Consider the following 25,803-nt stretch of genomic DNA (forward strand, 5'->3'; position numbering starts at 1 on the left):
TTTGCGCAAATGTTTTGAAAGCCTCACCTATGAACAGATCCCGAATCGTTCTGCAGCCACCCTCAAGCCAGGCAGAGAATATTTGGGGGTTAACAGCCGGTGGGAAGAGCAAGTTCCCTGCAATGTGGGTATGGGGGGATGGAAAGGTAGTGAGTCCCCTAGAGACAGCCACTTTGTCCCAGATGTCCAGTACCGTCTTGATGGGAAGGGCAATATAGGCACTACGGGAGTGTGACGCCCGAGGGAGCCATGGGAGGTCCCAGATGGCTTGTCCGGTTACCTCACTGTCCATGTGGAACCATACCTTTTCACTCTCCCTCGCCACCCATTCAGAGACAAAACAAAGATGGGACGCCCAATAGGGGTGGGCGGGATTTGCATAATCGCGTTACGCAAATCTCCGCGAAACGGTAAAAAATCTCCGCGAACACGCAGAAATTCCGCAAACACGCGGAATTGCTTGTTCGCGATGCTTTTTTCCTGTTCACAATCGCTGTTTGCATGCCCAGGGAGAAATATCTCGCGAACACGCATTTTGAGAACGCGAACAAGCAAAAATTTCGCGAAGTCGCGGAAAGCAGAATTTTGGGCAATTTCGCGTTCTCCGCAGAACGTGAAATTACCAAAATTCCGCAAATTCCGCGAGCGGAACGGAATTTACCGCCCAGGCCTAACGCCCAATAGTATCCTAATAGGTTGGGGCACACAAGCCCGCCTCTGTCCCTTGGGAGCCTAAGAATTTTGTTAGAGAATCGCGGCCTACGTCCGCCCCATATGAAGTTAGTGATGTCGCGCTGAAGATTTTGAATCTGGTGCTGCTGGATGGGGAGACATTGGAATAGTTATAAGATTTTTAGAAGTACTGACATTTTGATGGCGTTCAGACGGCCCAACCAAGAGAGGGTGAGGGGCTTCCTGGTGCGCATGTCTTCCAGGACTGGCCACCTGCATTCCCGCCAGTTGACTTGGAGCCACGTGTCGAGCGAGGGAGTCAATTGGAGTCCCAGGTTGCAAATGGAGTTAGTGGCCCACTTGTAAGGGACAAGGGATTGAAGCGTGGGGAGCTCCTCCCTTGGAATCATAAGGTTCAATGCACAGGACTTCTCGTGGTTAATTTTAAGGCCAGATGCCAGTTCAAAGGACCGCAACAAAGAGAGTAGCGCCGGGAGAGAGGTATGTGGGTGGGACAGAGTAAGAATCAGGCCATCAGCAAAGAGAGCCACTTTGTGTTGTTGACCCCCAAGGGGAATGCCATGAATGTCGGTAGCTTCCGGATCATCATGGCTAGCGGTTCCACCACGAGGGCGAAAAACAGGGGGAAGAGGGGGCAGCCCTGTCACGTACCCCTGTGTATGGTGATGGGGTTTGCAAGTTGGCCATTAACCCGCACTCGGGCCAGCGAGGAAAAATAGGGAGCCATGATCCAAGCTATCATGAGCGGGCCCAGCCCGATTTTGTGCAGCATAGCTTGAAGGAAGGTCCAGTCGACGCGGTCCAACGCTTTTTCCATGTTGAGAGATAGTAAACAAGCAGGTATGTCCCAGTGGCGTCCCTTCCCTACAAGATGCGCAATACGGTGCACGTTGTCCGCTCCCTGGCGGTGGCGGATGAAGCCAACTTGATCAGACTCAATACGGCCGGGTAAGAGTGGGTCAAGTCTAACAGTCAATAGCTTAGTGTACAGTTTAAGGTTCGTATTAAGAAGGGCTAGACAAAACGATGAACAGAGTGAGGGGTCCTTGCCTGGTTTGGGTATAAGGGCAATCTCTGCTAGCCCCATCGAGAGGGATGGTCCATTATTGTCCGTAAAAAAGGCGCAATAAGTGCGTTTGGAGCTGCGGTTGGAAGAGTCGGTAGAAGGACAGGGGAAGACCATCCGGACCCGGTGTCTTCCTAATGGGAAGATCCTTTAGTGCACTTGAAAGTTCCTCTTGGGTAAGGGACTCCTCCAGTAGCTGAGCATGTTATCGATTGATCGGCGTCCAGGGGCAGTTGTCCAAAACGGCTTGCACCCTGCCCGGAGACAGCGTGTCCTTGGCATATAGTGCTGAATAATATGAATGAAAGGCGTTGCGTTTAGCTGCTTCCGTGGTGGCCCGCGTTCCATTGCCTGTCTGATCATTGGCAATGTGCGCTTTAGCAGACTGTACCCGCAGGCGCCTAGCTAAGATCCTGCCCACTTTGTCCCCCCCTCAAAATAACGCTGCTTTAGCGCTAAGAGAGCCTGTTCAGCTTTATTAGTTCGAAGAGAGCGTAGTTTGCCCCTAAGATTCGCCAGGCGCCTTTTATGTGCAAGTGAAGGGCGTTCCTGATCTTGCCTTTCAAGGGCCTTAATGTTCCTAGATAGGTTGGTTTCTAAGAGGCGCGCTTCTCGTGCCCGTGCAATAGGAAGAGATGTGATGTGGCCTCGGATCGTGGCCTTAAGTGCCTCCCACACTATAGGAAAAGAGATTTCGGGGGTGTCGTTAGTTGCGAAGTAGGAATCAATGGCATTTCGCAAGCTCTCCATATCCACTGTATCCCGAAGGATATGCGGAGGTAGATGCCACTGCGGGGCTCGAGGAGTGTAGGCAGCCGGGTCTCGCAGGAGAAGTTCAAGATGGGCATGATCTGAGACAGATATGTCGGACATGGAGGCTGAAAGCGACTCGCCGATCAAAGCATGGGGAATAAAAATGTGGTCGATACGCGAGTATGAGCGGTGCACATGTGAGTAGTACGAATAGTCGCAGATGTCAGGGGAGTGGTAGCGCCAAGAGTCTAATAAGCCAAGATCTGAGATCTGTCTCTTAAGGGCCGAGGACATAGCCCCTATCCCATGGAATGAAGCATCGCTGCGGTCCAATGCGGTGTCCCACACCATGATAAAGTCGCCCCCCATGATTAACGAAGGATCCGACTGTGGTATATGTTCCTGCAAGAGCGTCCGCAGATACAGATCCTGCGCCTGATTGGGCGCATAGATATTGCATATCGTAAGAGCGCTGCCCGATCCTGACCCCGACCTTGATAAAGCCACCATCATGGCCTCGAAATATTTTGGGTTCCCCCTTGCTGATGCCAGGTCTACAGAGTATGGCCACTCCAGCCGTTTTTGTGGGGGCTGTAGCCCAAAATTGGAGAGGGTAGCGCGGGTGAGCCATTCGGTGGGTATCAGCCTCCAGCAGGTGAGTCTCCTGCAGGAGGATGACGTTCGGATTTTGCTGCAGGAGATAGCGCCAAATCTGGTGTCGCTTGTTAGGGGAGTTAAACATTAAGGGTAGGGGTGGGCGGAATTTGCGAAATTCACTTTCGCAAATTATCGCGATAATGTTAAAAATCTCCGCAAACACGCGGAAATATCGCGAAGATGCGGAAGTTTTTTTCACGCCCGTTCACGGTATTTTCTGCGTGGTCGCGGCTCGCCAACTTACCCATGCGGTTGCTCGCGGGCGCGGCCATCTTGTTTTCACTTGTCTCGCGGTGCATGATTCTCGAGAAGAAAGACGTGATTGCGCAACGCATGATGTTACTGCAGGCGCGAACTGTCGCGAGACAGCGCAAATGGCTACCAACAATCCAACATCTCGTGGAGAACGCGACCGGATCGGGAAAACTTGTCGGCGAACGCGGGGATTCAGGTAAGGCGATGGCGCGCACGCGAGAATGTATTATTTTACAGCGCGAGCAAGAAACAAATTATCGCTAAGCTGCGGAATGCGGAAATTTTGACATTTTCGCGCTTTCCGCGGAACGCGAAAATGCCAAATTATCGCAATTTCCGCAAACGGAACGGAATTTTGGCCCAGGCATAATTAAGGGACAGTATCTTCAGGCAGGGAACAGTAGTCATACTTATGTCAGGGACTGAGGCAAGCCGTTACGCCAGCGCGGGGAGCAGTGTGTTACAATAGGTGGGAAGGGCAGAGAGGTGTAGCCCTCACTGAATGAGGGGGACCATTGTGCGGGGAACCCCCACCCGCCATGAAGAGAGATAGAGAGGAAAGAGGGGGGGAAGAGCGAAAATAGAGTAGAAGATCAAAAAATACAAAAAGTACAACACTGGCCAACCGGGCCATAAGGTCCTGTTCCAGTTCAGGGGTGAGCGCGGCCCAAAGGCACGGGTCATCCCGGAGAAGTCACTCTCCCAGGAGCAGGGGGAGGCGGGTCCTCCAAATGTAGAGCGTATCAGCAGGGAAGGCAGCCCTGCGCCGCCAAACCCGAATGTGTGGAGCTGGGGTGTCAGAGTGGGGCAACAACCCATTAATTCAGGTTATTTCAGATGTGGGCGGCATGTCAGGGTGACATAGGCACAAGAGCAGTTCAGTTTTGTCAGGGTGTGGAAGATTGGGGGCTAGTTGGAGAACGACTCTCCTCCATAGAGCCGATGTGTTGAATGATGTCTTGTTTAGCGTTTCAGGCAGACTGCTCTCCCGGGTGTGAGGCTTTCCTGGAGCGGTGTATCCTAGACCATGATGGTTTTACAGGCTCCCAGGAGTGAGAGGGTAGGCGCATTGGGCTAGAGGGTGGCGTGATGGATAGGTGTAAGAGTTGCGTCGCTTCTTTGAATGACCGCACCATCCGGCGCTTAGATTCCCAATGAAATATAAGGGCGAAGGGATGGCCCCATTGATACTGGATGTTCAAACTTCGCAGTTTGTCGGTGATGGGTTTAAAGCCCCGTTTTATGCGCAACGTAGTGGGGGTTAGGTCCTGGAAGATCTGCTCCGCTTTGAGGATTGCCTCCTTCTCAGTAAAAAAGTGCACCCGGGTCAGGATGTCTGGTATGAGGCCCTTTAGGCTGGTGGGGCCCGACACTCGATGTGCCCGATCCAGGGCCACGGGGGGAGGCGTCGTCGTCACCCTAGATTTCATGCAGCAGCTGCGCAACAAATGTCATGATGTCTGAGCCCTCAGCCCCAACTGGAAATCCCCCGAATGCAGAGGGTGTTGCGGAGGCTCCGGTTTTCCATATCTTCTTGCTTTAGTAGCAGGTCGATATGCTGTTCTTCTAGGATGGCTAGTCGCTGCCAGAGGTGCTCTTGGTCTTCCGTACGGGTGTCCACGGTCCTTTCGAGGCCATCTACCCTCTCTCCGAGGTCAGTGACCTCCTTTCTTAGCTCCCGGACACAGGAGTGGACCTCCGATCGCAAGGAGCCAATTTCGGACTTAAGCTACTTCATGAAATTGGCCATGAAAGACTGCGTAACGAGCGTTGAGTCCTCTCCAGTCGACGACGCCATCGCTCCGGGAGCAGTGGGGCCTGGCTTATTCCAAAGCGCAGCAACTGGATTATCCTTCTATGACGCCTCTGTGTCCTTTCCTGGTTTAGTGCTCGTCATCTCCTCCCGGAGCCGAGCACCCTCCAATCCCGAAGAAGGCATTCAGTGCAGGCAAGAGGATGTTGGGCGCCGTTCAGGGGTGTCTGGAGCCCCCGGGCGAAAAGGCGCAGGCGATCACGAGAGGCACCTCATGCAGCAATCCGCAGGCTACATAAGGGGGGTGGGGATGGGACCAGCAGTGCGACAGCGGTCGATGAGGCCTCAGAGGTCCCGTTGCCGGGGAGGTCAACCTTTGTATGGTCCGGTTTTTGGAGGCCAAAACTGTCGTGGGCTGCGCTGCAAACGGGTGGTATAGGAGTCGTGTAGAAGTCCGGAATTAACACCGCATCACAGTGGTTAAGGCCGCAGAACAAGTAACAGCGTCGGGCCACTAGATGATAGAGCGCGAATGTGTGGTCCACTCTCGGCGCATGCTGGTCCCAAGGAGAGGAGAGGGAAGGGTGCTTAGAGCGGCGACCCTCACAGGGCAATCTCCTGCGGATAAATCCCGCAGCCCAGACCTCATCCACTTGAAACGAGGGGCTCTGCGGTGCAATTGCCCAGCCAGCCAGGTGTTTGCGCGTCAACCCAGGAGGGGTCCAACTCCGGAGGCCTGAGGGAAACGAGGGGCCCACTAACAGCGGGAGGTGCAGTCACCAATAGTCCCTCATCGACAAGGTCCACTGAGCACTCTGGAGTCCAAAGAGCAGCCCACAGGGGAGGCCGGGATGCAGCTTAATTAGACCACAGGTGTTGCCACTACGCTAGCAAGGTGTGCAGCAATGCAGTTAGAGAAGGTCTGGTGCAGGGGGGACGCAGGGCCCAGGCCAAGCAGGGCAGGAGATCAGGGCCAAAACATGCAGAACAGCCCCCGCCCCCACACCTCACCTGTCCATGAAGTCAACGCCTCAAAAGTCCAGCCAGAAGCGCCATATGTGTAGCAGGGGGGAAAGCAGACTCGTGCCCAGCCACAGGCCCGCCAGGCTGAAGGGCCGCCGTTCAGAGGCCGGGTCTCCACGGGGGCAAAGTCAGCCTCTCCAAGAGCCAGCATGCATCAGGTGCCCCCGGGAACACAGCCTGCCGCTTGGCCTCACCACCCGACTCAGGAAGAAGCCGTCATGTAGGGAGACCGCGGCGGCTGCTCTTTGTGCCAAATCAGCTCCAGGGGGTGAGGAAGCAGGCCTAAGATGGCGGCCGCCGCAGGCAGCGAAGTTGGGACTCTCTCTGATCCTGAGCGCAGGGCCGGGCGCTCCTCTCTCGTCAGTAGGTCCACCCGCTGAGCTCACGAGGGACGGCAGCGGCAGGTGGTGGTAGCTAGGGCCCGGGGTCGCCAGGGACAAGATGGCGGCGGTGGCCGCCGAGCCCAGCCGTCGTACCCAGTCCGTATCACCCAGTCCGTCGTCTGTTCTCCAGGGGGTGCTCCTTGCGTTCCGCCACCCGTGCGCCCCGAGTTGCGGCACCGATGGGTACCCAGTGTGAGAAGGTGGCCTGATATATGCTGTCCACTAGTTCTAGTGGGCACCTTGTATCAGTCCAAACAACCCCTTATGGTGAATGGTTAAAGACAACCTTATATGAAAGCTATCCTAGTGGTAGCTATGGAGAGCAGCCTTCAGGCTAAGTCTTGAAGGAATGTAAAACAGCTTGTTTTACCAGTCTATAATCTCTTGAATGATCAAATGAAAGGACAACCACAACAGGTATATATTTAAAATATATGTATTTAGGTTACCACACACCCCTCTAGTCTCTTTATGAGACTGGAGTTTGAAGTACTTAAGTTACAAGACAGCAATCATCGGTAAAAGCAGAAATACACGTTTGGACCCTAGGGGGCGTACCAAACCATATACCAAAAAAGTGGTATAAGAACCACGACTGGAACAGACACTAGGCCTATTGCCTCTAGAATCACTGGGACCCCAAGGAACCACCCAAAGTAGTGACACAGGGGACCTACGGGAGCTGTATGCAGTGTGAAAACACAACCGCGGGTTCTGATTATCTTCTATGGGCAATGTCACGGTTGGAAATTTAAAGATTAGGGACACTTCTAATCGAGTCTGGACCAAACCCTTTTGAACTTAAGAAGTTCTAGGGCTAGCACCCACGAGAGCACCGGAGTACTCGAGTTACCTCACCCAGGGAAGCCGGTTGCATATGTGTCTTTTGGTGTTGGGCGCGTCGTCGATTTCAACGGAAGCCTGCAAAGCACTGCGGCTGCCGTGAAGAGGAGAAGTGTCCGAAGAGATCCAAGCCTGGATCTAGGATGTAAGGAACCTGAAAGCAGAGGGGACAGAGTCTGGGTCACTAGCCAGTGACCAGGGGCAGGATGGACCAATGCCCACAGATGTCGGGTGCTTCAGGTGAGTTGATGGGTGTCTCAGCCACGGGGTCCAGGAGTCGCCGACGAAGTCCACGAGCCAGATTCGAGCTGTACCACAAAGTCTGTCGAGTGCTGGGGTATCGGCGACCAGAATGGGCCCAACAAGCCGTGGCAACGGCAAGTCATTGGAATTCAGAGAAAGCACTGCGGTGCAGACCAGCAAGGTCTGAGGGACTCACCCAGCGAGGGTAAGTCAGGGCACGTCTGAGGCAACCAGGTAAGCCCAATCAGAAAAGGAGTCACCTTCTTGGGGACCTGCTAGCCAACAGGCTAGTTATCGCGAAGGAGCCTCGAGCGGTCGCACTTGAAGCTGGCCCATGGGTCACTCGTGGAGTGGAGGCCAACAATCTTTGGTGCAGGAGGTGCTCTTGGCTGGGGCTACTCGAAGCCCAAAGCAAAACTTCGAGGACGACCAGGAAGATGGTGTTTCTGCAAAAGTTCACGGTGTCCAGAGGTCACGGTTGCATGTCACCCACAATAGCCACGGGCCTTAGCTTTGCTGTGGACTCAGGGTACCCTCAGGGAAGTCTGTAAATCCACCTCTGGGGATGCAGAGACTTCGGTGTCCGGCGGGAGCTTCAGAATTGCAGACCGGTCAGCTGCTTCTTTGGTGCCTGCCAAGCAGGGGAGTCACTCCTTGACCCCAAGGGAGATCTCTTCAGTCTTCTAGTCAGGATAGAACATCGAAGGTCCAGGATGTACGTTGCAGAGTTTCGTCCAGGGTAATCTGAAGTCCTAGGGACTGGTTTCCTATACTTATAGTAAGTTTAGGAGATGGACTAACTCTAAGGCCCCACCTATGGGTGGGCCAGGAAAGAGGGGTGGTTACACCCATTTCCTTTGTCCAGTTTCGCGCTAGAGCAGGGGCAGGTAGGCCCTGCAACCGGTTTGAACTGGAGTATGCACAGAGACACCAAGTGTGCTCCCAGTGCAGGACTTCAAAGCACCAGAGAGTGCTCCCGCCCAGCCCCAATACACATCAGCCTGTCTGGGGAGGTGGTCACACCTCCCTTCGACAGGAAACCTATTGTCCAGGCCTCCCCTGCCGGAGTTTTGGTCAGCAGCAGGAGGCCAGACCCGTGTCTGTGGCAGAGGCATCCGTTTTGTGATGCCAGGGCTCAGGAAAGTCCTACCGGGTTTAGCCAGTGTGAACATGTCTCTCCCTCTAGAAGGGTGGAATGCTATCTCCGCCGCCAGAATTGGCAGGGGGGGGGGGGTAGTATTCCAAAGCATTTGACACCAAACACAACATGTTTTGATGCAGCCATCCCAAAGTTAGCATTTACCGCAAGGTTATAATGCACTTAAGAGTATATGGTATAGCTGTATCACAAAACAGCCATAAGGAAGTATTTCCGAAAGCTGCAGAGGGGCTCAGCTCATGCTTGGGCACCCTCTCACATAAAACCAAGCACTCTGCCTTCAGTATTGTCAAGGCCTGCCATAGGAGTGGCTTATAGGTTTATATGTGTCTGTATAGGGTAGTGCTAAAGGTAGCCTATATCACAGTAAGGGGTGCAAGCACACCCTTACCCAGGCTGCAGTAGCAGACCTGTGGTGCCATTTTGGAGTGCTTCCCAGGGGTGGCATAATATATGCTGCAGCCCCTGGTAGGCCTCTGAGGTACCTATGCCCTAGGTATATAGTATACCATATACTAGGGGCTTATAAGGCACTCTAGGAATCCAATTAGAAATGTACCTAATGTACATGGAAACCAATTTAGAGAGGAAGCAGCTAGGCTGGGGTCCTGATTAGCAGGGCCACAGCCAGACTAAGGTCGAAAAACAGTGAAACACCAGCAAGAAGTGGGGGTACCCATGTGAAGCAGATCCTACTCTCCTACATGCAGCTCTGCTTTTAGAGGCTGCTAGAGGTGGCGGCTTGCGGGAGCTCCCTCAGTGCACGTCTCACGCCAGTCGCGGCGAGACCACGCCCCCCTTCATTTACTGTTTAATGTAGTGTGTTGTTTGCTTTTATGTCACATAAGCTACACCTAGTATTCTTTTAAACTAAATATTGTTGTTTGTTCGTTCCTACGTCTATTACAGATACCAAATCCATGAATAAGGATCTGGCGTAAAAAGAATTCTGCAATAAATGATGACTAAGCTAATTGAGTTCCATGGTTACAAACATAAAGTAATGTTTGTGTGAAGCAATGTTAGAACTGACTCTTATTTTGTACTTATAGAATATGGACATTTCTATGCTCCAATGGTCTCGGGACCATGCTGTCTGGCTCCAGTGGACACCAGGGGTCAGAGGGAGCACCTCTGTGCAGTCCCCAATCGACAGCCATAAAACATGGGCATCCCACAGGAAGGACAGGCCTCTGCCATTTGAGCGCCGAATGGGATAGAGTAAAGATAGAGGTTATGACACTTAAACTCTAGGGGCCGGATCATGATACTACTAAAGATTAGGATCTGCATTCCACGGCCCCATGGCAGACAGGCCTACAATTTAGGAGAGACATCTGTGGTTCAAAGGGAGAACCCCTAATTCAACCCGAACTTCAAAGACAATCTAACCACAGGTGCCATCCTTCAGCAGAATGTGAGATACACTTGTGGGGATGTGGGATTGGAGAATCGGGACCGCATGGTGAACATTGTCAGAGGACTCTGTTGTGCACAGGCAGGATGACTATCCGAACAGAGGCTGGCTTAGGTCGAGGACCTGCTGAAGTGTGGCGCCCTGAAATGTGCTCTCCAAGGGCCCGACCGCGGGTCTCCTATTCTCTTGGAGACTCACAAGTGCCCGTCTCAGCTACTGATGCTGACCTGGTAGAGTGGTATGAGCGTGGAACTCAGACGGGTGTCTGGAGATTTTCTAGTGCGGAGCCCAGGAATATCAACCGCATCAAAGACATGAGGTTTCTCTACTGTGGGGACCCCGACACTTATAAGCATATAGTTGGTGGTGAGCAGATTCACCAGTTGCGGGACACTGCGTGGCCCGTTTTGTTGATTCTGCCATATTTCTCTTGTGCGACACGCCGACTGCATGCTCATTGCGTGCGGTGTCAGATTCACAGGGTGCGAGTCTCAGAGGTGGGGGTGTACCCAGAGTATTGCCTAATTCTACATCATGAGGCTCTGCTGAACATTTGTCTGTGGGTGGTTGGCCAGGCTGGTCTGGTGGAGCTGTATCATCGTGCACTGGATGTGGTGCCTCCTTTCTACGTAGGTACCAAATCGCATCTCTCGCTCTGTCTGACCAGAATTGCCCGGTGCTATCCACCTCGACGTGCACAAGTCACTGTGCCTCCTTTCCCAGAAGGCACGGAATTTACAACTCATCATGTTTAAAATCTGAAGTGCTTGGTGCAACTTGAACAAATGCACACCAAATACTGTGCTCGAATTGCCTGGGTATGACCCGGATCATCACGTACTCATAGGGGCGCCTCATCCTATAGAGAAGCTCCCCTGTGTTACTCCTCATTCATCGGTTGTTCCCTTGTTGACCCTCATCGCAGCTGACTAACTGTCCTCTCCACACCTGGCCCCTCCCAAAGACGTCTTGGCGCCAGGTAGTAGCAAGAGAGATTGACTGGGTTGAAAGAATGCCTAAGAAACTGTTCGAAAGTGGGTAAATAATAATCCACATGCACATTTGTAAAGTGCGAACAATCACCCGTAAGGGTCTCTAGGCGCTGGGGGCCGTCTGGAAGATTAAGCAAGCTATTGCCCAGAGTCACATGGTGCTGGGCTAATCTGCCGCCGGCGCCGGGGATCAAACCGTGATCCCCAGATTCCGGAGTCAGTCGCCTTGGCCGCAGCGCCACACCTCTTCCAGAGACTGCATGACTCCTTTGTGTTTTGAGACCTACTGATGAACATCCCGAGTAGCTGCTAAAACTCTCCCTTGTTTACAACTGCCTCCTAATTAAAACTGCTGTATATTCCCACCTGCTTCCTGTGGACTCAGAGTAAGCGTGCCTTTGGCCGCGTGCTGCCCAGTGTCTGGGAGGCGGGTCTTATTATCTTCCATCCGGGGGAATAGGACAATTGATGTGAAGTAGAGGGTGAAGGGAGGCTTGGGCCTCGGAGTCTGTAGAGGGTGCACCATTGACCTGCTGGGTACCAGTGGCACTGCATTAGGGTGCTGTAGGAAAGTAGGATCTGCTTCTATTGTTACCCCCACTTTTTGCCTGGTGCTAAACTGTATTATGACTAGTCTGACTGGGATCCTGCTAATCAGGACCCCAGTCTATCTGCTGTTTCCCTAAATTGTTGTGTTGAGTACTTAGGTACACTCCAGATTGGATACTGGGGTACCCTTATCATTCCTTAGTATATGGTACTCAGGTACCCAGGGCATAGGTACCCCAGAGGTCTCACATGGGCTGAAGCATTCATAATGCCACCCCGGGAAACCCTGTAAAATAGAACTACAGGCCTGCCATTGCAGCCTATGTACGTTGGTGCATGCACAACTTACACAAGATATAGGTTTACTATATCTAAGGGTCACTGCACTTAAAACCTATACGTTACCCCTATAGCAGGCCTTTGCATTCCTGAAGGCAGGGTGCTTGGTTCTAGGTGAGAGGGTGCCCCTGCATGAGCAGGACACCCCTGCACCCTACGGAGTCCATTCTCCCGCTTTCTCAGTGAAGCAGCCATATACTGTATAGAGGGGCACCACGTAATCGCGCGATGCCCATCTCAAAAATGGCTGCAACGAATCCTATCATGTTAATCACTGGAAGAGCCCTCCGTTAGGCTCTCAGTGTTCCTGGTACCAGCCTTCTAGTCCCGGACAGCACAAAAAGGTTGCTGCCGACCAGAGACACACTTCTGGCCTCCTGCCGAGGAGCCAAGCTCGAGCAGAGGAAGGTAGAACAATATGCATCCTGTCACAGGGAGGTGTGACCACCTCCCAGACAGGGTTTAGTGTATTAGGGCTGGGTGGGAGCGCTTGTCAGCGCCAGAAAGTCTGCATGAGGAGCACATTTGGTGTCCCTGTGCATAGTCCAGTTCAAACCAGTTTTAGGAGCCGTTGGCTTCCGCTCTGGCACAAAACTGGACAAAGGACATGGGAGTAACTTCCCCCCCGTCCAGACCCTCCCCTGGGAGGGTCCCCTGAATCTTCCCAACCCTTTCCCTAGGGTACTAAAGGGCATCCCTGGGTGTCGGTCTTTAGATTCGCCGTGAGATAAGATTCAGATCAGACACAATTGCACTTTTACAGTCTGGACACTCTGGACTTTGTTGGACATCGTTTGGGCCTGACTTTGTCTCCCTTCCAGTCTGCTGCATCGTCTGCACCTGCGCATCATACAGGAACCTTCCAAGATCTGTGAAGCATCAAGGACAACCAAAGTAATATCCCTTGGAGTGAAGGAATCCCTCTCCTGCATACTCAGGCACCGCACCTAAGTCGACCGATCTGCAGAGCCTGAGCTCCTCCAGACTCTGTGGGATCTTCAAAACAGGTGGTGGTTTTCCACAGCTCCCGAGGCCTGCGCAATCAATCAATCAGGGAATTGTACGCATGCTACTCACCCGTGAAGGTCTCAAGGTGCTGGGGGGCGAGGGCAGATCTGTTTAACTGAAGAGACATGTCTTGAGAGTCTTCCTGGGCATTCGTCTTCCAAGTCTCCTGGTCACTTCTGAGTGATATAGACTCTATCTCCTCTGCTTACAGGTCCCTTTCATCAAGAATCCATCCTCGGATTCCACCAGACACTTCTTCCTTCTTCCGCAGCAGCACTTTCCTGCGGTCCTCCATTGTGTTTGACAGCGGTTTCCGACACCACTTCACACGTATGCACCCGGCTTCCCTGGTGTAGGTAACATGGTTACTAGGTTATCTACAGGTGGGGTGGCTCTCCAACCTTCTGTCTTACATTGGGTTTCTTCTGGGTCCACTGGGGGGGTCCCTAATCTTAAAAAATCCAACCACGACTTGCACATAGAGTTGTACGGAGCACGAGGTCGTGTTTCCACACTGCACACGCTCTCCGTGGGGTCCCTAACTACTTTCCTTGGGTGGTTCCTTGGGTTCCCAGCACTTCTATATCCTCTCGACACTGTCTTGACCCGAGTCCTGGTTCTTATTACACTTTCTTAGTGTTTGGTGCATGGCGTCCTGTACCGTGGGGATTGGTGCTGCACGGCTCCGGTGGGTCCTGGTGTCTTCACACTCTGTGGGGAGACAGGTCTGACCCTCCAGAGCACTTGCACCTCTTCCTGGTCATCTGCGGCGTCGGTCGGTGGGGCTGGGGAGCTGCAAGGCGATGGACTGGACTCTGCTCTTCGGTGTCTGTGGACTTCAGGGGAGTAGCTACTATATTCCAAGGGAGACTGTACATGATTTCTGAACTGCTGGTAGTGCTGCCCAAGGCTGTGGTAGTTCTCCAGCTTGCAGGACAAGTCACTCTGTTACAGTTGTCGGGAGAGTTGCGGGCACGCAGGATTTCACACAAAAAAGTCCACAGCTCTTCTGCTGTTCTCGCCAGGCAGTGACTCTTCTTCATCCTTCTTCTCTTGATCTGTGAATCTGAGTTCCTGGGTTAAGGGACCTCGTAAAGACTCAGTTTAGGGGGGCTAAGGGGAGTGAAAGGGAGTAGCCAATGGGCTGACTACCTTTACAGTGTCTACACCCTCAATGTTACCACTTCCTGTGGGAAGTGGGCATAACCCTGACCCTATGAGGCTAATTGCATCCAAAACAAGGTGGAGAATTTTGAAATAGTGGTGTCCACAACAGCTGGTCCACCTTAGGGATGGTGGTGGCCGAATGTGGGCCTCCTAATCTTACTAATGTTGCTACCAAAAAGTGGGGACATTTCCACTATCTGGAGAGGCCAGGTTCACATAACAAATGCGGCGAGGCCTTTGAAGCTTCCCGCCCTGGAAAGCAAATCCTGCATGGAGGAGGTGTAAACCCCTCCATCCCGAGCAGGCTTTGTTCCTGGCCTCCGAGAACGAAGGCTCTCACCTCAGTGGAGCAGAAACTCGACTGTGGTGGCTAGCTGGTCCAGACCAGCCAGTCAACATACTAGTAGTCAGTAGGTTTTGAGAGGAAGCTGCTAAGGTATCTTCTGGGTGCATTTATTAATAAATCCAGCACTGGCATCAGTGTGGGTTTATTAAGGCGAGGTGTTTGGTACCAAACATCTGGAGGCACAGTGAAGCCATCATGTAGCTGGGGCACTCGTAATCACGAGTGTCCAGCCCATGTACTTGGTATGTGTTCCCTTTTCGCTTGTGATACCTAAAAAGTGGCTTGGATATCACTGGGACACATCCACTCACGCAGAAATGCCCGCACATGAGGTATAGTGCCTCCTGCCTTAGGGCTGTAAGGCCAGCTGTAGAGGTGACAAACTTATATCACATGTAGTATTTTTTATGCATAGCACCAGGGTGTGTTCCATGTCGACTCTTCATTTTTCTCTGCACCAAGACCCACAGGCTGCATTGGCAGTTTGCACGAGCTTGGTGAGAGGTCCTTTAGGGTGGCACAGTTCATGCTGCAGCCCTTAGGGTCCCTCTTTAGTTCCAATTATCTAGGTAACAGGGGTACTATTCACTGGGGACTGGCATGGAGCCTAAAGGGGTTCCATTTGTGCAACAAGGGTACAGTTTAGGGAAACTGATGCTGGGGAACTAATGATGGGGGGAGGGAGGGTACTGCAACGAAACACAGTTTCCTGCAATTTCCAACTTCTATCCCTCGTCTGTGAAGAATTATTTTAATGTTTCTTGTGTTCTGCACCCTCTGCTGATTTTCTCTGGATGATGTTCCCTCCTCACTGCATTTATGGACTTCTGCATTTAACACCCACTGTGTCTTTTGTGTTTAAACCTGAGTTATTCAAATGCTTAACAGTAACTTTCTTTCCTCTTCTTCTGTGTTTCTAAGTCTAAAGTAAATTAATTGTTTGTACAAAATCTCTCTTGTGGTTACCATCCGCACTGTACTAAAATCCATTGGGTCTTTAAATGCCACCACCCTTACTCCCCCCATATAGATGATGTAACTTCCTGTTTGTGCCAGTGCTTCCGAAGATGTACCTAGTATGGGCCTTCATCTCTCGTGCTTCACCTGCCCCCTCTTCTTCTTCAGGTCACCGAAACACCTCCCACCACATCCACCACCCCCTGTCCTCCCACCTGCCAGCCTCCATGAAGTTCAGGAGGAAAGTGCCTCAACGCGAGGAGACCCGTAAGAAGAAGAAGAGAAAGAAAGACAAGAGCACTCTGCAGTCTTTGGGCTCCACACCAAGCATCCGCGAAGAGAATGAGGAGGATGAGGATGAGGATGAGGAAGATGGAGTCTCTGAAGCTGAGACACCAGAATATGTTGCGACCCCAGAGGAAGAAGTTCCAGCTAAACCAATGGTGGGTCCAATTTGGATACAGGGGAGTCAGTAGACCAGAGGAATCATACGTATCCCACCAGTGTGTAGGGGGGGGGCAGTTTGTTCACCGGATGAAGAGACCATGAGGGGAGAGGGGACGGGATGCACAAGTGGGGTCCAAGTGAAGAAATAAAAACCTTATAAGGGGTTCACTGATACACCTGGTCCTTTAAACGAACAAAGAAGAGATTGGCACAGAAGCTGCAATATAAAAACAATGCATTTATTAACCTCAGATGAGGGAGACTACGTCACACAGTACCATCAGGCAACTGTAGGAGGCATTCTAAGGAGTACAGAGAACAGGGGGCTTATATATGCATAGGTTATATAGTCAGCATAAAACCAAGGGGAGGTCCTGGCACATACAAGAAAACTTACTGCCTAATATGGCTATACAAAATTTGCTTGCTCAACAGTGGGAGGAGAGATATTTCTCCTTACATCAACAAGAATAGCCTGACAGTTACATACTAGGAGCGGGTGCATTCTACGAGCTAGGCCTTTTCTGAGCATGTGCAAGGCTCTGGAAGAGGGAGAAAGCACATGGCTAACTAAAATGGCTGCCAGGAACAAAATGGCTTTTAGCTCATGCTAACAGCAATTCCTGCAATCTTTAACACAAGAGTGGAGCTTGACTGCGTTTACCATTAGAGATTTTGGGGCACAGAGATGCTAGTGAGGTAACAAGAGCATTGGTGCATGATCAGAGCTCACGATGAAGGTGTGCCTTAAGCACTGCTAGGATATGACCCCACCAGTACTTTCAAGACATCTCAAAAGGTCATGTAGCCTCTCATACGAGAAGTTAATGGGGACAAGGGCAAGGAGGTTGTGAGTACCAACCTTGAGAGCTATTGCTTCATGATCATAAATGTTAATTGCTTGTGGGTTTGGCAGGTGGTATGTGGACCCTGGAGGGGCAGCGGTGGCAGGTACTGTGCTGAAGAAGTTTGGTTGCAGGATTGCAGGCGTTAAGTGGTTGGTGGGTGTGACATTTCACACTGAGGGCCTTCCAGATGTTGCAAATGTTGGGTAAGAGATGGGGGAAGGATGTACAGGAAGAGGTTTGTTGGACTCCCTACAGAACCTGCCATATGGAGGTTGTGTTCCTGAACCACAACATATCCTTGTGTGTACTCCTTACTGTGAAAGGGCAACTACACAATTTACCCCCAAAAATAATTAATTCCCTACCGTATTTAATAATCATGTAGAGTTGTGCTAGAGCAGTTGGACAACGTTATCCACCAAAAATCCCACCTATTCTGCCATAGTGTCAACAACACAACTTCTAAAAAGCATTGAAATTTGCCAGCTAAGGAAGTTACGCAGTCCCCGGTTCTGCCCTTACCATAGACTGCTCATGACGTCACAACTTGCTATTAGTTGGGAATCGGGTTACTGGTTGAGGGGGGTGAAACCTTACTCAAGCAGCAACCACAAATCTTGTCAGGGTGAAGTCACAAGCAAACCCAAATTAACCTGTGTATAACTGACTGTCAGTTTGCCTCGAAGCAGTCAGGCGTAACTCAAAGGTAGTGTGTAAAGTTTTTATGCAGCACTTCAAACAGTAATTAAGTGAAAACACAACACCTCAAAACAACACAAATCAAATCAGCGGAACAGGAGATATGCAATTTTAAGTGTTAAAGTGCCTAGAAGCACAAAGCGCCAACTGCAGTTATCTGGTTGCGCTGAACGGGGAACAAGTTCAGGCCGACCGCGATGGAGCATGAGCCAGATACAGGGACCAAGTTAGGCCCGCTGAACATAGTGCTTTAAATCCTGGTTGCGGAGCATTGTAAGATCTTGGTAAGGGCCGGTGTGCGCTATATCTGAGAGTAGGGCTTGGTATTGAGCCTTACCAAGGCGGCCTGTGTAGCCCGGACTACCACCCTACACTACTGTTTTCCTCAACCAGGAATGAAAACTCATGCCCTGAAGAAGTTCATTTTCATGAACGAAACGCGTTGGCTGGCAATTTTTTGAAAATAAAGAATTATTCAAGACTCATTGACTAATTGACTACCACTTTTCTCAATAACGAGCGGTGCACCACTCGACAAGTCTGACTCCAACAGTAGGGAAAATGTTGGATAGCGGAAGGGTAAAAAATACTATTCCCACTCCAGTGAGTGCAACAATAGGGAAAGTGTTGGCTAGCGGAGGGGTAAAAATTAATATTTCCTCTCAAGTGAGTACAACAGTAGAGAAAGTGTTGGATAGTGGAGGGGTAAAAAGTACTATTCCCACTCCAGTGAGTGCAATAGTGGTGAAAGTGTTGGATAGCAGAGAAATAAAAATGACCATTCCCACTCCAGCTAGTGTAACAGTAGGGAAAGTGTTGGATAGCGGAGGGTAAAAATTACTATTTCCACTCCAGTTAGTGCAACAGTAGAGAAGGTGTTGGATAGTGGAGGGGTAGAAAATTCTATTCCCACTACAGTGGGTGTAACGCTACAGAAAGTGTTGGATAGTGGAGGGGTAAAAAATACTGTTCCCACTCCAGTTAGTGCAACAATAGGGAAAGTGTTGGATATCGGAGGGATAAAAATTAATGTTCCCATTCCAGGTAGTTCAAAATTAAAAACAAACAAAATATAACCAACACAAAATATAAAAAAAATTAAAATATATAAAAGTATTTAAAAAATCTAAAAAATAAAACATTTTATAATGTTAAATAGTTATGACAAATACCTATGAATATTATATTAAATACATTTTAAAATATTTTTCAAACAAATAACAATTTTTGATTAGAAATGATTTAATCGTTTTTTCCCCTGCCCTATAACACTGCACAATTCGCAACACACATCTAAATTTAAAAAAAAATGTGTACCTCCATAATTAACATAATTAACTATCAATTAGAGAATTATTTTTTATTGAAAAAACAAATGAAAACAGATAAAAATGTATTTACTCCTCAAACGTTACCACTATTAAACCAAAACTCACACACAAATAAATGAACAATTACCCTAATTAATTATCAATTGATGAATTAATATTAATGATCAACTAATTACTAATTAATTGAACATAAATTACTTTCTTCCCTCTACCCATATGAACCCCACAACCCACACCTAAAAATCATTACACAATTGCCATAATGAATTTTAAAATATAATTTACTTTCCACCTTTTCCCAATATAAACCCCCCAACTCACATCTAAAATTAATTACACAATTGCCATATTTACATTTTGAATAATTAATTAGCATTAATGAACATATAATTATTAATTAATTCAAAATAATTTACTTCCCAACCTTTACCTCTATAAAACCCACAAATCGCTCCTAAAAAAAGTCACAATTAAGATAATTAATTACCAATTAATTATTAACAATTAAAAAACAATTAATAATTACGCAATAATAAATTACTTCCTACAATTAACACTATAAAATCTAAATTAAATAAATATTAATACATATATATATTTTTTAAATTTAGGATAATTAAATTACTTCCCAACCTTTACCCCTATAAACCCCACAACCCGCTCCTAAAAAAATAATACGAATACCATAATTAATTACCAATTCATTATTTTATATTATTAACAACCAATTAATAATTAAGTAATAATAAATGGCTTCCCACAATTAACAATATAAAATCTAAATTAAATAAATATTGCTAAATAAAAAAAAAATATTAATTTATTATAATGAAATTACTTCCCACCCTATTCTCCTATAAACCCACAACCCGCAACGGAACTAAAAAACTCAAAATTTAATTAAGATACAATTGATAACTACAAAAAATTTGACACATATATTGAAAAACAAAAACAATGCTTATACAAAAAAAATAGATCACATGCATTTAAAATACATAGTAAAATACATAACACTAGTTAAAAAAAATCGATATTTTAAACAATTATATTTTTGTAAACAATATTAATGACTTTGATATTTTAAAAAATGATATTTCTAACTTAAAGTTGGTATTCTTGAACACGATATTCTTGCTGTCGATATTTCTGTGTCACAATATTTCCAACTCGATATTTGTGTTAAGTCGACATTTCCAATTCGATATTCTCGCGTCATACAGGCCTGCTCATCAGCCATGCCCTAAATCCAGTCCCCACTGTGCATGGGTTAGGTCCATGGCTTGTACCCTGCTTTTTCATCCCCCCCGGCTGATTTATCAAGCACCGACCCGACTGTGCAGGGTCGCAGCCATGCACAACACACTAGATACGTGCCCAGATCCCAGACCCTATGACCCCTACCCCACTGTGCACGGTCTCAACCATGATGGGGGTGCCCTTTGGCCATTCCTTGGTCCCAGTTTCTATGGCCCCTACCCCATCGTACATGGTATAAACCATGATGGATGTGCCTTTTTGCCAAGCCCTGGTCCCAGTCCCTTTGGACCCTACCCGACTATGCTTGGTCTCAGTCATGATGCACATGCCCTCTGGTGGTGTCCAGATCCCAGTCTCTATGGCCTCTACCCCACTTTGCACCATCCTCAGCTTTGAAGAGAGGGCATTGGACAGAGGGAAACACTTTAACTATTGTGAGTTTAGCTTATGGGCAGATCCTGAGGCCTTTGGTCAGTCTTTGTCCCCTGGACCCGACAGTAGGACTGCGAATCGCCACAATATATTTTCCAATACCCCTATTACTATCAAACAGCTGCTGCGTCCCCAGCTCTCTGGAGCTGCTACTATTGTCCCGTCATTGAACATCTTGAAGCTCTCAGTTGCTCTGGTGTCCCCAGCCTGGAGCTGCTGTTCTCCGGTCCTAGGGTGGTGGGAGCAAGGAGGGGAGGCCTTGTGCTTCCTGTGTCCTTGAGAGTGGCCATAAATTGAGATTTGAAGGTCCTTTCGGATTCTTGGGTAAAGCTGAGCTGGGAAAGGTTCAAAATGACTTTGATGTGGTGGCCACCGTGAACAGTGACCTATGCGCAGTGTGAGAGGCTGCCTGTCTATTTAGGGTTATGAGCGTGTACTTGTGGTGGCCACCGTGAGTGGTGACCTGTGGGTGGTGTGAGAGGCTGCCAGTTTATGTAGGGTCATGAGAATGTACTTGTGGTGGCCACCGTGAGCGGTGACCTGTATGTGGTGTGAGAGCCTGCCAACCTTTGTAGGGTCATAAGCATGTCCTTGTGGTGGCCACCATGAGCGATGACTTGTATGTGGTGTGAGAGCCTGCCAACCTTTGTAGGGTCATAAGCATGTCCTTGTGGTGGCCACCATGAGCGATGACTTGTATGTGGTGTGAGAGGCTGCCAACCTTTGTAGGGTCATGAGCATATCCTTGTGGTGGCCACCCTGAGGGATGACCTGTATGTGGTGTGAAAGGCTGCCAACCTTTGTAAGGTCAAGAGTGTGTCCTTGTGGTGGTCATCGTAAGTTGTGACCTGTGTGTGGTATGAGAGGCTGCCAACGTTTTGGGTCATGAGCTTGTCCTTGGGGTGGCCACCGTCAGCAGAGACCTGTACGTGATGTGAGAGCCTGCCAACCTTTGTAGGGTCAAGAGCGTGTCCTTGTGGTGGCCACCATGAGTGTCGACCTATGTGTGGTGTGAGAGGCTGCCAACCTTTGTAGGGTCAAGAGCGTGTCCTTGTGGTGGTCATCATAAGTTGTGACCTGTATGTGTTGTGAGAGGCTGCCAACCTTTGTAGGGTCATGAGCATGTCCTTGTGGTTGCCACCATGAGCGATGACCTGTATGTGGTGTGAGAGGCTGCCAACTTTTGTAGGGTCATGAGCATGTCCTTGTGGTGGTCATCATAAGTTGTGACCTGTGTGTGGTATGAGAGGCTGCCAACGTTTTTGGTCATGAGCTTGTCCTTGGGGTGGCCACCGTCAGCAGAGACCTGTACGTGATGTGAGAGCCTGCCAACCTTTGTAGGGTCAAGAGCGTGTCCTTGTGGTGGCCACCATGAGTGTCGACCTATGTGTGGTGTGAGAGGCTGCCAACCTTTGTAGGGTCAAGAGCGTGTCCTTGTGGTGGTCATCATAAGTTGTGACCTGTATGTGTTGTGAGAGGCTGCCAACCTTTGTAGGGTCATGAGCATGTCCTTGTGGTTGCCACCATGAGCGATGACCTGTATGTGGTGTGAGAGGCTGCCAACTTTTGTAGGGTCATGAGCATGTCCTTGTGGTGGTCATCATAAGTTGTGACCTGTGTGTGGTATGAGAGGCTGCCAACGTTTTTGGTCATGAGCTTGTCCTTGGGGTGGCCACCGTCAGCAGGAACCTGTACGTGATGTGAGAGCCTGCCAACCTTTGTAGGGTCAAGAGCGTGTCCTTGTGGTGGCCACCATGAGTGTCGACTTATGTGCGGTGTGAGAGTCTACCAACCTTTGTAGGGTCATGAGCATGTCCTTGTGGTGGCAACTGTGAGCGTCGACCTATGTGCGGTGTGAGAGGCTGTCAACCTTTGTAGGGTCAAGAGCATGTCCTTGTGGTAGTCATCGTAAGTTGTGACCTGTATTTGGTGTGAGAGGCTGCCAGCCTTTGTAGGGTCATGAGCATGTTCTTGCCGTGGCCACCATGAACAGTGACCTGTATGTAGTGTGAGAGGCTGCCAACCTTTGTAGGGTCATGAGCATGTCCATGTGGTAGCCACCATAAGCAGTGACCTGTGGGTGGTGTGAGAGGCAGCCAACCTTTGTAGGGTCATGAGCGTGTACTTGTGGTGGCCACCATGAGTGGCGACCTATGTGTGGTGTGAGAGGCTGCCAACCTTTGAAGGGTCATGAGCATGTCCTTGTGGTGGCCACCGTGAGCAGTGACCTATGTGCGGTGTGAGAGGCTGCCAACCTTTGTATGGTCAAGAATGTATCCTTGTGGTGGTCATCGTAAGTTGTGACCTGTGTTTGGTATGAAAGGCTGCCAACATTTTGGGTCATGAGCTTGTCCTTGGGGTGGCCAACGTCAGCAGGGACCTGTACGTGATGTGAGAGCCTGCATACCTTTGCAGGGTCATGAGCGTGTCTCTGTGGTGGCCACTATGAGCTGTGACCTGTGTGCGGTGTCAAAGGCTGACAACTTTTGTAGAGTCATGAGCCTTTCCTTGTTGTGCCCACCGTGAGCGGTGACCTGTGTCCGGTGTGAGAGGCTGCCAATGTTTGTGGGGTCATGAGTATGTCCTGGTGGTGGCCACCGTGAGCGGTGACCTGTGCGGGGTGTTAGAGGTTGCCAACCTTTGTAGGGTCATGAGTGTGTTCTTGTGGTGAGCATTATTGGGTTGCACTCACACATACTGATGTGACATTCATGAGTGCAGATGATGCTGGGCGATCTGTATGGTGTAGGTTTAGGTAAATGACATGACGTCATGTGCAGTGGATGGGGAAGTCTTGGTTTCTCAATGAAGTGACTCTTGTGTACTCAAAGTGCTAGGCTGGGAACAGGAGGGGTGGGCTTTACAGCAGACTGGCTTTTGTCTAACTGGTTCTTCTTGGATCCTCTAGTTTTCCATTGGAGGTGATGAAGAGTCGTTGATGTTTCCACCTTCGGAGAGTCTTCATCGGCCAGAATGTGAGACTCCAGACTATCCACCAGTTGATTCCAGTCCTCAGGACCCTGAAAGAAGGTATGTTCTTCAGCTCTCTCCCACCCGCAGCCCGTTGCTGGTCTGCAGTCATACTAGTCAAGCATTGAGTGAGTGGGTGAGTGAGTGAGTGAGGATCTAACATCTGAAGACGGTGATCAGCACACAACAGTGCCAGCCGCCTGTGCGCAGGAGCCCGGTGTTTATCCTAGGTGATCTGGGAATGGTCATTTGATTTAAAACAATTAAAAAAAAAGTGTCCTTATCAGCAAAACATTTCAAAGTTGAGATCCCCTAGAAATGTAAAACCAACCAGTTCCACAATGTTGATATAAAATGTTCTAAGGCTGTGTTCACTGCAATGACTCTTGAGCTATAGCTGGGTTTGCGCTCTACAAATATCATTGTATACATGCACACATACATACATGCATACATACATGCACACATGCACACATACACACATACATGCACAAATACATACACATACACACATGCATGCATACATGCACATATACCTACATGCATACTTACACATACATGCATACATGTTAGACCTGGCACCTTGGCGTGAGTCTCCCTTCCACTTTTTTGTCGCTGTGCCTCATGTGTTTTTATGGTGTTGGCTGCTCAGAGCACTGTGCCACTGCCAACCAGTGCCACAGTGCAAGTGCTCCCTATTTAAAATGTATATGTTAGTTGGATTCCATGATTGGCTTATTTGGTTTACTGTCAGACCCCAGTAAAGTGCACCAGGAGTGCCCAGGGCTTGTAAATACAAATGCTGCTGGTGGGCTTGCAGCACTGGTTGTGCCACCCACAGAACCGGCCTAGTAAAATGTGCCTAAGGTCTGCCATTGCAGAACCTGCGTGCAGTCTGGTACTGTCATGCTGACTGGGCAAGTGCACCCACTTCCCAGTACCTAAACCTTCCCTTAACTTCATATTAGTCACCCCTATGGTAGGCCCAAGGGCAGGGTGCATTGTAAGCATAAGGTAGGACAAGCCCTGATGTGTGTGGCATGTCCTAATAGTGAATTACAGCCCTTTTCGTTTTTCACTATTGTAGGTCTACCTGTTCCCATAGGCCAGAATGGGCTGTCAGAATTGTTACATCCTATGATCCTAACAGACCCAGGGAACATGGTAGAAATTCGAGTTTAGTATGCCTGAACTCAGAATAATAAAATACATCTTTTAGTAAAGTTTATTTTATTATTCTGTGTTTGCAAATACCACTTTTAGAAAGTTGGTATTTGCTTGCTTAACCATTTCAGCCCGCCTCTGCTATGATGTGTATCTGCCTGTCTGGTTTGTGTGAGTGACAGGGCTGGGGAAACCCAGAGGGGCAGGGCTAGGTAGCCTGGTGGTGAATAGAGAGATTGACATCCAGATGGGTGGGAGGAGTGCACCTGGACTCTGAATAGGGCTGTGCTCTGCCACCACAATGCTGACTCCACCTCCTGTGGAGCGGCTGATGTCTCTGCCCTGCACCCTGAATAGAAAGTCAGAGTCATGTCAACAAAGTGCTCAGGAACTGGTTTGGACTGGGCAAAGACCACTCTACCCCAGAGGAACAAAGGAATTAGGGGTATAAGTATTGGGACCCTGCTCCGAAGAAATTAGATCCTGCTTGACAAGAAGAACCTCTGCCTGAGGAGAAGGAACTGGGAAAGCTGTAAGGAGGAGTACTGTCCCTGACCAGGGGCATTGGCCTGCAGTGGTTGCCTTGCTGCTGAAGGAGAGGAGAAAGACTGCAAAAGACTTTATTTAAACTTGTACTTAAAAGATCTCCAAGGGCTTGGAATAGAGCTTGCCTCCTGCTGAAGTCTCAGGAACAACAGACTTCACCCCCAGCTCCCCAAAGTTCTTTGGAAGTGTCATGATCGCGCAGGCGGGCTGGAGAAGCCACGCACAATCCGGCAACCACCAAGAGCGGAACACACTACGGTTCCCAGAAGGCACCGCGACCAGGTTCCCACCGAGTGCCAGGAGCTGCCGACATAAAAGACGAACACAAGCCGGGGGCGGTGCCAATGATTACGAAACTGACTTGTTGACGATCAACGGCTCCCTGGCTGCTCTGCGAAGTCCTCCGCGGAGATATTCCTTGAACCTTTGCCTAGCGATTTATGCCCGTGCTCCCTGCCGAGGATACCTGCACGAATCACCACGGAATCGGAAGACGATTGATA

General features: G+C 49.6%; 1 protein-coding gene across 2 annotated transcripts in view; it reads left to right on the forward strand.

Annotated features, from left to right (window-relative positions):
- The window catches only part of SLC4A3 (solute carrier family 4 member 3), a 696,397-nt gene that overhangs the window by 173,320 nt on the left and 497,274 nt on the right, over positions 1-25,803 (forward strand). The window contains exons 4-5 of one of the 2 annotated variants that reach the window (XM_085650187.1): positions 15,772-16,046; positions 23,529-23,650. In XM_085650187.1, the coding sequence (XP_085506313.1) occupies positions 15,772-16,046; positions 23,529-23,650 (397 nt within the window). Of the gene's footprint in view, positions 1-15,771; positions 16,047-23,528; positions 23,651-25,803 lie in introns of those variants that run through there. The other variant, XM_085650189.1, reaches the window with a different exon arrangement.

This window comes from Triturus cristatus, chromosome 3_2 (assembly GCF_964204655.1).
Source record: "Triturus cristatus chromosome 3_2, aTriCri1.1, whole genome shotgun sequence".
Taxonomy (NCBI): domain Eukaryota; kingdom Metazoa; phylum Chordata; class Amphibia; order Caudata; family Salamandridae; genus Triturus; species Triturus cristatus.